At 38.5% G+C, this 10209-nt stretch overlaps 6 protein-coding genes and 1 non-coding gene across 7 annotated transcripts; 5 read left to right on the plus strand and 2 right to left on the minus strand.

Annotated features, from left to right (window-relative positions):
* LOC104730390 (F-box/LRR-repeat protein At4g29420-like) lies at positions 75-1895 on the plus strand. Its single transcript, XM_010449553.1, has 2 exons — positions 75-557; positions 733-1895. The coding sequence occupies exons 1-2, from the start codon at positions 101-103 to the stop codon at positions 1632-1634; spliced, it is 1359 nt and encodes a 452-aa protein (XP_010447855.1). The 5' UTR covers positions 75-100; the 3' UTR covers positions 1635-1895.
* LOC109127904 (F-box/LRR-repeat protein At4g29420-like) lies at positions 1876-2517 on the plus strand. Its single transcript, XM_019233488.1, has one exon. The coding sequence runs from the start codon at positions 1876-1878 to the stop codon at positions 2515-2517; it is 642 nt and encodes a 213-aa protein (XP_019089033.1).
* On the minus strand, positions 3036-3107 carry TRNAP-UGG. The gene has a single exon. It is a non-coding gene; the product is annotated as a tRNA-Pro (tRNA).
* Positions 3192-4916, plus strand: LOC104730391 (60S ribosomal protein L28-2). Its single transcript, XM_010449554.2, has 4 exons — positions 3192-3281; positions 3397-3558; positions 3860-4023; positions 4628-4916. The coding sequence occupies exons 2-4, from the start codon at positions 3411-3413 to the stop codon at positions 4745-4747; spliced, it is 432 nt and encodes a 143-aa protein (XP_010447856.1). The 5' UTR covers positions 3192-3281; positions 3397-3410; the 3' UTR covers positions 4748-4916.
* Positions 5041-6953, minus strand: LOC104730393. The gene is made up of 7 exons (XM_010449555.2): positions 6468-6953; positions 6261-6346; positions 5985-6063; positions 5817-5876; positions 5599-5720; positions 5412-5483; positions 5041-5310 (listed from the first exon to the last, which is right to left on the minus strand). Exons 1-7 carry the CDS (start codon positions 6843-6845, stop codon positions 5208-5210), a joined length of 900 nt encoding a protein of 299 aa, XP_010447857.1. The 5' UTR covers positions 6846-6953; the 3' UTR covers positions 5041-5207.
* On the plus strand, positions 7070-8210 carry LOC104730394 (60S ribosomal protein L31-1). The gene is made up of 3 exons (XM_010449556.1): positions 7070-7158; positions 7290-7405; positions 7805-8210. The coding sequence occupies exons 2-3, from the start codon at positions 7323-7325 to the stop codon at positions 8082-8084; spliced, it is 363 nt and encodes a 120-aa protein (XP_010447858.1). The 5' UTR covers positions 7070-7158; positions 7290-7322; the 3' UTR covers positions 8085-8210.
* Positions 9157-10068, plus strand: LOC104730395 (40S ribosomal protein S30). Its single transcript, XM_019234117.1, has 3 exons — positions 9157-9259; positions 9358-9495; positions 9834-10068. The coding sequence occupies exons 1-3, from the start codon at positions 9256-9258 to the stop codon at positions 9878-9880; spliced, it is 189 nt and encodes a 62-aa protein (XP_019089662.1). The 5' UTR covers positions 9157-9255; the 3' UTR covers positions 9881-10068.

The raw sequence follows: 10209 nt of genomic DNA on the forward strand, positions 1-10209 counted from the left end.
CGGGCTTTAACCACACGTACGTTTACATTTCAATAACTCTGGTTCTCTCCTTCGTCTTCTTCATCCTTTTTCAATTCCCAAATTGAACAAAAACAAACCAATGGACGAGTTACCTCCAGAGCTCTTGGTGAACATTCTGAATCGACTCAACGATTCCGAATCCATAGCTCGATGCCGAGTCGCGTCCAAGACAATGAACTCTCTCAAGCGTGAAATTCACACCGTGAATCTCATCTGCACATTGTCCCGGTTCTTCAAATCGCGTCCCATCGCCGTCACACCAACCGTCACACCGTTCAAAACGATCTTCAAGAGCCTGATCAATGATTCTGTTAACATTCGCTCGATCTCAGTCGGGGTCGATGATGCGCTTAAGAGAATGTCGTTTGACGACTTGAATGAAGATGACCTCAAAGATTTGTACCTTACCGATGTCGAATTCGTGAAGGAGTGGTTGCCTAGGGTTTGTGATGACCTGGAGATGTTGTCAATTTCTGATTTCTGGCTTCAATCTTGCTGGAGGAAGTCAGATGTTTTGGCGCTCGTTTCTTCAAACTGTAAGTTTCGGATTCGTTTGCAATACGTTTTCATTAGGAACCAATCTTAGATTCTTAAGCAAAGATGATGATGATGATGATGATGATGATGATGTATGATATAACGGCTTGTTAAAGGAACGAGTAAATGCAGTTGTAATGGATGTGTATCTTGAAGTCTATTTCTATATTGCAGGTAGTAAGTTAGTGAAACTAGAGGTGAAGAGTGCATGGCTCTCAGTTGTTGGAATGACTCAGATGCCTAATCTAAGACATTTGACACTCGAGTTCATCAGACTCGATGATGAGAATCTTGAGAAGGTCAATGAGTGTTTCCCTTTTCTTCATGTGTTAAATTTGATTGGTGTTGGAGGGTTGAATGAACCGAGAATACGTTTACTGCACCTAAAGAGTTGTCATTGGACTGTGTCGAATGCTCCACGGTCCATGGCTATAGTGGCGCCAAACCTCCTTGAACTCGAGCTAAGATGCAGCAAGCCTAAATCTTTTCTCCTTGAAACGCCCAAGTTGGTGAAATTCACTTTTTCTGTTGAGGACGCTAAAGGTTTTTGTTTCGGGGAGTTTCGAGATCTGAATTCTTTAGAGCTCAAATCTCCTGACATATACAGGCTAATCAGAAACACTCATTTTGGCAACAAGATCAGAATGCTTGCAGTGGATTTAGTCAAGTCTATAGAACAATCTGAAAGGCAAAAACTTGGACTGGGAATACTCCTCAAAGCATTCCCTGGCGTCGTTTCTCTTAGTTTGAGTCCCAAGACTTGGTCAGATTTCGAAACCCATTTCCAAAGCAAAGGCCCAGTACATATGAAGGGAGCGAATAGCTTGAAGCTAATAACAGCACGTGTTCAGTCGTCAAATCATACGGATGTTCATCAAACAGTTTCTTTCATCAGGTCTATGCTTAATAATTACAGAGGCTTGACAGATATGAGACTGATGATTCACCAGGACAAAGACCCTAGAGTAAGAACCAATCTGATCTCAGCGTGTATGATGAGTAACCCGAGAGTGAGATGGAAATGGGGAATATGGGCTGAAGGAGGTGAAGATATATGGCTCTCTGATAGCGCCTAAGATATAGGATTCCAAGTCTGAAACTTGAGTTCTTCTGTATATACTTGTGATGATGACGATGATGGTAACGAAGAATTTGATTTGATGTGTAGAAGTTTTCCATTTGATAGCGCCTAAGATATGAGACTGAAGATATGTGGCTCTCTGATAGCGCCTAGGATATAGGATTCAAGTCTGAAACTTGAGTTCTTCTGTATATACTTCTGATGATGACGATGATGGTAACAAAGAATTTGATTTGATGTGTGAAAGTTTTCCATTTGTTGTGNTAAGATGCAGCAAGCCTAAATCTTTTCTCCTTGAAACGCCCAAGTTGGTGAAATTCACTTTTTCTGTTGAGGACGCTAAAGGTTTTTGTTTCGGGGAGTTTCGAGATCTGAATTCTTTAGAGCTCAAATCTCCTGACATATACAGGCTAATCAGAAACACTCATTTTGGCAACAAGATCAGAATGCTTGCAGTGGATTTAGTCAAGTCTATAGAACAATCTGAAAGGCAAAAACTTGGACTGGGAATACTCCTCAAAGCATTCCCTGGCGTCGTTTCTCTTAGTTTGAGTCCCAAGACTTGGTCAGATTTCGAAACCCATTTCCAAAGCAAAGGCCCAGTACATATGAAGGGAGCGAATAGCTTGAAGCTAATAACAGCACGTGTTCAGTCGTCAAATCATACGGATGTTCATCAAACAGTTTCTTTCATCAGGTCTATGCTTAATAATTACAGAGGCTTGACAGATATGAGACTGATGATTCACCAGGACAAAGACCCTAGAGTAAGAACCAATCTGATCTCAGCGTGTATGATGAGTAACCCGAGAGTGAGATGGAAATGGGGAATATGGGCTGAAGGAGGTGAAGATATATGGCTCTCTGATAGCGCCTAAGATATAGGATTCCAAGTCTGAAACTTGAGTTCTTCTGTATATACTTGTGATGATGACGATGATGGTAACGAAGAATTTGATTTGATGTGTAGAAGTTTTCCATTTGATAGCGCCTAAGATATGAGACTGAAGATATGTGGCTCTCTGATAGCGCCTAGGATATAGGATTCAAGTCTGAAACTTGAGTTCTTCTGTATATACTTCTGATGATGACGATGATGGTAACAAAGAATTTGATTTGATGTGTGAAAGTTTTCCATTTGTTGTGCTAAAACTGCAATATAGAGTTTGTATACAAATATAGAGTTCGTAACCATGTAAGATCTATATTCTATAGCTTCAACGTATAAAAACATATTTTTTGGATTTGCTTCTCTGGTGAGAGAATTGTGTTTGTTGATAATTTGTATTTGTTTAGTTTAAGTCTAACGGATGCAAAGATGTTCCGAGAATCGACCTACTAAAGAGCAAAAGGGTGAGGAGACAAAGTCTATTGGCACAAAAATAAAATATTAAAAGGGGCGTTCCGAGAATCGAACTCGGGACCTCTCGCACCCAAAGCGAGAATCATACCACTAGACCAAACGCCCATTTGATGAATTGGCTCGTTTAACTATTTATTACCTATAGTTAGTGCCTCGTAGAACTAAATTAGGGTTTTGTAGAGAGTGTATATATAGTTTACTCATCGTCATAAGGTTAACTCCGGCACGAGTTTCGTTCTCTTCTCTATTCCGCCGTCATCTAGGTCTGCGAATATCAAGGTGAGCTTGGATCATCCCTTTGCTAAGCATTAGGTCGTTCTTCGTTCTGTTTAATCCCTTGATTGATCGTTTCATATATTTTGTGTTAATAGACATTTTCGTTTTGAATAATTAGTGAAGGAGCTCGAAATGGCAACAGTTCCAGGACAGCTGGTCTGGGAGATCGTAAAGAGGAACAACTGTTTCTTGGTGAAGCAGTTCGGCAGAGGTAACGCTAAGGTTCAGTTCAGCAAAGAGAGAAACAACCTCGTCAACCTCAACTCTTACAAGCACTCTGGTATTGATTCAACTCTTGTTCACTCTAGACTTATGTCAAGTTTTATTCTGAATCTGTGTGGTAGAATGTTGCTTATATGAACACATTACACAAGTCATTGCATATGTTAAGTCTCTCGAAATGTAATTAGTGAATTCTTGAATTGGTTGAGTTTGCTAGATTGAAATTGAAATCTGTAGAGTTTTGTAAAGTTTGTATCTTTTCGTTGGATATTTGCTTGTTTATTGATGTTATGTGATTGAATTTGTATAAGAATCTGTAGACTTTATTTTAATTTGTAGTCTTTTTGATATGATTACAGGTTTGGCAAACAAGAAGACAGTGACCATTCAGGCAGCTGACAAGGACCAAGGTGTGGTACTCGGAACCACCAAGACCAAGAGACAAAACAAGCCTAAGCTCTCTGTTAACAAGTCTGTCCTCAAGAAGGAGTTCCCGAGGATGACCAAAGCTGTTGTCAACCAGGTATTTACTCACTTTCTTTTTAAGTGAATGTAGAGGGTCTGCTGTATTTGATTCTATACTTGTTGGGGTATTTGGAAATTGAGGATTGGTAATGGTTCATAGGTTTGATGAGCGGTGATGAGAAAGCTAACACGTAAGGAGAGATACTCCTTTGTGGGGTATTTCTTCAATGAAATACATTTGTTACGCTTGGCTTCTGAGCTAAAACTTCTTAGCTATTTCTTTCAATTTAGTGTTTTAATTTGGTTTTTCTTGACAAGTTTTATCTGTGATGAGAAAGCTAACACGTAAGAAGAGGTACTCCTTTGTGGGGTGTTTCTTCAATGAAATACATTTGTTACGCTTGGCTTCTGAGCTAAAACTTCTTTAGTTAATGTTTTTAATCTAGTGTTTTCGTCTTGCCTTTTTTTTTTGTGACAAATATTATCTGTGATGAGAAAGCTAACACGTAAGAAGAGGTACTCCTTTGTGGGGTATTTCTTCTATGAAATATAATTGTTACGCTTGGCTTCTGAGATAAATCTTTTTTTTTCTGTGCACTATCTCAAATTGTTTGTGTTTATGTTTTTGATGTGCTAATCATTTTATTGTCTACTCTATACAGGTGGTGGACAACTACTACAGGCCTGATTTGAAGAAGGCAGCACTTGCTCGGCTCAGCGTTATCAGCAAAGGTCTTAGAGTCGCCAAATCTGGTCCCAAGAGGAGAAACAGACAAGCTTGAAGAATTCACCACTATTTCACCTTCTATAAAAGCTTGTTGTAAGCCATTGAGAGTTTCAGACAGCAGCTTGTAGGTTAAGATTTTTCCTGAACAGTTGAGAGTTTTGCTTAAACCACCATCCCTTGTCATCTTTTGTTTCACTTAATGAAGTTCAAAAGTATTCTTAATATGATCATGTTTAAACTAATTCTGAATTACTATCATTTGCTGCTGCCTTTCAGTTACATGTACTGCAATGTTTAAACCAAGCCATGTAGTAGTAACTGGCAAGTCTGTCGTCATCTGATCATAACTATGTCAATGTGCACCCCAATTTGACATGGTGTATATGATTATACGTCTAGCTATAGAAAATGTTATCTAAGAAAAAACATACAACATATAGAAAGTGTTGAAACTTGTAGCTTCTGATTTCTGAAACAGATGTAAATCTAAAGGGATTATGTATAAATGTAAGATGTTAAATCTTGTGGACTCTGAAACCAGATTCCTCGGATGTCATATTCTCCTTCCAGCTCTCGAACTCAGATCCACCAAACACAAGTTTCTTTATCCCGATATAACTGGACATAAACATACATTATTCCTACGTTAGCGCTTCCACAATTTTGAACCGGTTAAAAACATTTTTAGCCAACAGACAGAGAGAGAGAACTGGACTCACTCTGAGCTAATTTGCGTCAATGCATTTATCAGAACATCAAGAATCAACGGCTCCGATGTCCCAATATCAAGCCTGTGAAAACCATTATTCACGTTAGAGAAGAAAATCTGCAAAAGCAACAAACGTTTGACAATCCAAAGCCACAGGACTTGAAGAAAAAACGTTTTAGGATAATAAGAGTTATCACCATATGCGAGCAACGTTGTCTTGGACCTCAAGATCCCCGATGTTATAAAATGTGGTAGGCTCTACATTAGCTCCAAGGATAGCATCATAGTTTGGCCTCTTATCCAGTGGTGCTTGTGATAACTGCATCATAAGGGCAAAAGAGAAATCAGCTTCATATGCTTATATAGTGTGAGCTGAGTAGATAAATGTTTGTGACTTCCTCAATAAGAGACGTACTTGCATATTCATGGAGTTGTATCCACCAAGTCGTCCAAGGATATGCCAGGAACGGATTGTCTACAAAATTACAGCCATCAATACAAAATCAACACAAGAGATTTGTTCAGGCTTTCCCAATATTCTCAGAATAGTGGTAAATGCTAAGATGTAGTTTGAGGGGATTACATCAGTGATCAAGGCAATGTCTTTATCCAGTGGTGCATTGTAAAACTCCATCCACATGTATGAGTTGGAATACTCAAATCTTACAAAGCAACAAAAACCAAGAGAGTTAACAGACATCAATAGAACACCAAAAATACAATGACATAGAAGATCAGGGCAGTGATATCAAAAACTATTAACCTACCAGATCAATCAAATGGGCAAGCAAGAGAATCACATATAAGCACTTTCAACTTCAAAGCAACGAAATGAATAAAACAATCTGAGGCCACTCACTTGTTAAACGACACCTGCATCGAAGTTGCAGAACCAGTCTTAGTGTGAATAATTTTGTTCCTCTTCTTCCTCAATCTCTCTTCCATCTACAAAAAGAGTTCACTGATGATACTAAACCCACTTCAAAATCAAAGGCTACTCTAAGTTTAAGCTCAACAAGCTTCTCAATTTAAGATCCATATATATCAAAGATCAAAACTTTGTTACCTTTTTTTGAGCTTTATCTGGATTATCTAAACAATCTCCGAGAATATCAGCGAATTCAGGGTCTTTATCGTAATTTATATCTTCTTTCTTCGCTCCGTAAACGCCTCTCTTCCTCGCCGTGAACTCATCCTCTCCTTCTTCTTCTTCTTCATCTTCTTCAAATTCTATCACATCTTCTTCCATTTCTCGATCCAGACCATTTACTCGTAACTTCCCACTCTTCCTAGACAAGTTCGCACGTATTCCCTGGACCTTCGGTGCCGGAATCGTGCCGGTGGCCCGAAACGGCGGCAAATTGTATAAGCATAGATTCGAGTGGTTGTTGTTCTTCGCCATGGAAGGCTGAATAAGGTGAAGAGAGCATTGAAATCTTAACATTTTTTAATCTTCTTCACTTCGTCTCTGAGTTTCTGCAAGTAGCTTTTGAGAGCTAACACGGGTTTTGGAGAAGATGAAGTGAAGGGGTTTATCGTAGTTTACGGTGAACGTCAGCGTACAGGAATATTAAAGCTGATGTTGCAAAATCAGATTACTGTCTATGGATATTAATACAAAGCCCACTGGGCCTAAAATTGATCCGTAGGACAGTTCCAGACGAAAGCTTACAAATTAGGGTTTTATAGGGTTTGATTTTTTTCCTTTCTCTCTCTGTTGTTCACTGTCCATCTCCGTTCTTGTCACGGCGCGAAAGGTAGGTACTACTGAGATTGATTGTTGATTTCTCGTGTTGAGTTTGTGCTGTTTATAATAAGAAATGCTGAGACATATTGATTTATAGATATGAAATGTGTTGGAGTGATTTAGCTTTACACGAATTTGCAGGGGCTTAGCTGAAGTGAGGAGTGACAGAGTATAATGGAGAAAGGTGGTAAAGGGAGAAAGGAGGAGGTGGTTACAAGGGAGTACACTATCAATCTTCACAGGCGTCTCCATAGCTGGTAATAACATTCACAATCTTAGATTTTTTATGTGAAGTTTTCATTTTTGTGTGTGTTTTTGGTGAAATCATGAGCTTGCATTTATCCTAGTTTTTCATTATTTAGATTGGAATGCTGCTTATGTATTGTGATTTTAGTGTGTCTTTATTGAATTGCTGATTTGGAGTAGCTCAATTCCATATATGTAGGACTGTCTGAAGAATCATTGCATCATTGGACTTCTAAATTTAGTTATATGGTCAATTCAATATGTAGAAGTAGAACTCTATGTATACATAATGTATACGTTCATCTCTGTTTCTGTGGTTAATTACTAAAGCAATGAATGATAGGGTTACTAGCTTCTTCTGATTGGTACGTACAAGTTACAAATGATGTGTCGTGGGTTTATATGAACAGCACTTTCAAGAAGAAGGCACCCAATGCCATTAAGGAGATCAGGAAGTTCTCAGAGAAAGCCATGGGAACAAAAGATGTAAGAGTTGATGTGAAGCTTAACAAGCAGATATGGAGCAAAGGAATCAGAGGTCCACCGAGGAGAATCAGAGTGCGTGTTGCCCGCAAGAGGAACGATGATGAAGATGCGAAGGAAGAGTTTTTCTCACTCGTCACTGTGGCTGAGATCCCAGCTGAAGGTTTGTCTGGTTTGGGAACCAAAGTCATCGAAGAAGACGAATGAAATTGCTTATCTTACTATTGCAGCTTCTTGTTTCATCCCTTACTACACATGAAGGACAAGATATTTTATCATTCAAGTTATATAGTTACTTTTTAATAGATTTTTCATGGCTTGACTTTTTTCTTACCTTAGTCCTGTTAAAATAAATCTATGAACTTATTCCATTTGGCGACCAAACCAACAAACAAAAAACCAAAGGACAATATATTTTAATCATACAAAAAAAAAAGACTACAAGCTTCAATATGGGAGATGGAGATAGCCAAGTAAACTTGAGAAAACGAAGAAGATGGCAAAGCTACTGGAGATGATATTTTACCCCAAAAGCAACGGTTGCGAACAAAACAGAGAACAAAATAAATTTTCAAATCGCAGCCCTTTGAAAACTTTGTTGTGTCGACAACGGTTGTCACACCTTTCGCAAAATGGCCGAGACAAAGTATTGTTGCGAAGAATATGAATGACCAGACCTCCCACCTATCCTTCACGATTTGACCAGGTTTCATGTACATGTCTTTCCCAAGTAAACAATCAACATGAAGAGTGTTGCAGCAGTCATCACACGAATAGAACCCTTTTGTTGTTGAATCTGCTATTTTTCTTTCGCATACATCACACCACTCTGAATGATCCTTTGCCGCTTCTGATTCGTAAAATGTGAGGGAATGTGTATCATGCTTATACATTGCCTTGTATGGTAAGGTAGCACACTTGAAACATATAGTATAATCGCATTCGATGCAATTTAGTTTTCTACAATAAGAAAGTTTATCATTACTTTGTTGGCAGATTTGACAGACTGCCGCGTCTTCTTCTTTTGGCTTTAAAGCTAGGAACAAGGGATGCTCATGACCTTCATATTCAAATGGTTCAGAAACCAAGGCACATCGTACGTCTAGTCTAAATTTCTTTTCTATGAATTCCTCATAGACGAAACCACAACTTCCGGTAAATCTGTAAAAACGAGAAGTTAAAATTGGACTTACTATTTTTATTTTATGGGCTTTCTAAATGATAATATTTAGGCCCATTGATAAATCAGGAATGGGCCGTATCCGTACAGAATCGTCTTCCTCGGTTAAATATATCACTCAAGAGAAAACCCTAATCGCCGCCCACCTTAAAGCCGGAGAGAGAGAGACAGAGCTCCAGTTCCGTCGTCAGAAGAATCATGGGTAAGAAAGACTTACTCTTGAACTGTTTTTGTATTCCATTTTCTGTGGGATTGATGTTTAATTGATGTTTTTGTGTTTGGAATTGATGGATTGATTAGGTAAGGTACACGGTTCGTTGGCTCGTGCCGGTAAGGTGAGAGGTCAGACCCCGAAAGTGGCTAAACAGGATAAGAAGAAGAAGCCACGTGGTCGTGCTCACAAAAGGTTGCAACACAATCGCCGTTTCGTCACCGCCGGTAATATTATTTTTTCCGTTTTCACTGTCTTAGAATCTGTAATCTGGGTTGTTAAGTTAGTTAGTTAGTTAGTTAGTTAGTTGAGCTTGTTTCCCTCTGTATTGATTAATCAAAGTTACTAGTTCTTATGGTGTCTACTATAACACTTGTGTATGTTGTTCAGTGTTCTTATGGTTTTGAGAATTGAATTAGCTCTTGAGATATGCTTAGTGATTCTTGAAACATTTCCATAAGAGTATCAATCTGTAATGTGTGTATGTTTGTATACGTTTTTAGAGATTCTTTCTTAATGAGAGAATTTGGAATTTGATTTCCTCTTTTATTTTCATCTTATGCAGTTGTTGGATTTGGCAAGAAGAGAGGACCCAACTCTTCTGAGAAGTAGATGATGATCGATCACTGGATGAAGCTCGAGAAGTTTTGCATTTTTCTTTTGTTTTGCTGTCTCGTTTAATGACTTGTTTTTTTTGGTGATGGATCATTGGTTAGTCGAGTTCTGCAATATCTATAGACAATGTAATTTTCTCATTTCATTTCTCAATCAAATCAGACTTTTGACCTTGTTTTCTTCAACTGATGTTCATTACATTTGCAACCTGATATTGCAATTCTATAATCACTGTTTACTCCCGAGCTAAGTACATACTCCTAAAGTGATACTTTGGAGTTAGAATGTACTGCAGAGTGCTTATGTTTCAAGTAATTTACGCTTTT

The sequence above is a fragment of the Camelina sativa genome, chromosome 12 (genome assembly GCF_000633955.1).
Source record: "Camelina sativa cultivar DH55 chromosome 12, Cs, whole genome shotgun sequence".
NCBI lineage: Eukaryota > Viridiplantae > Streptophyta > Magnoliopsida > Brassicales > Brassicaceae > Camelina > Camelina sativa.

Coding starts and splice junctions, on each gene's coding strand:
- LOC104730390 (XM_010449553.1), top strand. CDS start 101: ATGGACGAGTTACCTCCAGAGCTCTTGGTGAACATTCTGAATCGACTC. Junction 558..732: donor GGCGCTCGTTTCTTCAAACT/GTAAGTTTCGGA, acceptor TCTATATTGCAG/GTAGTAAGTTAGTGAAACTA.
- LOC104730391 (XM_010449554.2), top strand. CDS start 3,411: ATGGCAACAGTTCCAGGACAGCTGGTCTGGGAGATCGTAAAGAGGAAC. Junction 3,559..3,859: donor CAACTCTTACAAGCACTCTG/GTATTGATTCAA, acceptor ATATGATTACAG/GTTTGGCAAACAAGAAGACA. Junction 4,024..4,627: donor CCAAAGCTGTTGTCAACCAG/GTATTTACTCAC, acceptor TACTCTATACAG/GTGGTGGACAACTACTACAG.
- LOC104730394 (XM_010449556.1), top strand. CDS start 7,323: ATGGAGAAAGGTGGTAAAGGGAGAAAGGAGGAGGTGGTTACAAGGGAG. Junction 7,406..7,804: donor CACAGGCGTCTCCATAGCTG/GTAATAACATTC, acceptor TTATATGAACAG/CACTTTCAAGAAGAAGGCAC.
- LOC104730395 (XM_019234117.1), top strand. Junction 9,496..9,833: donor TCGCCGTTTCGTCACCGCCG/GTAATATTATTT, acceptor CATCTTATGCAG/TTGTTGGATTTGGCAAGAAG.
- LOC104730393 (XM_010449555.2), bottom strand. CDS start 6,845: ATGTTAAGATTTCAATGCTCTCTTCACCTTATTCAGCCTTCCATGGCG. Junction 5,877..5,984: donor ACATTGCCTTGATCACTGAT/GTAATCCCCTCA, acceptor GTAATTTTGTAG/ACAATCCGTTCCTGGCATAT. Junction 5,311..5,411: donor TTGACGCAAATTAGCTCAGA/GTGAGTCCAGTT, acceptor GTTTATGTCCAG/TTATATCGGGATAAAGAAAC.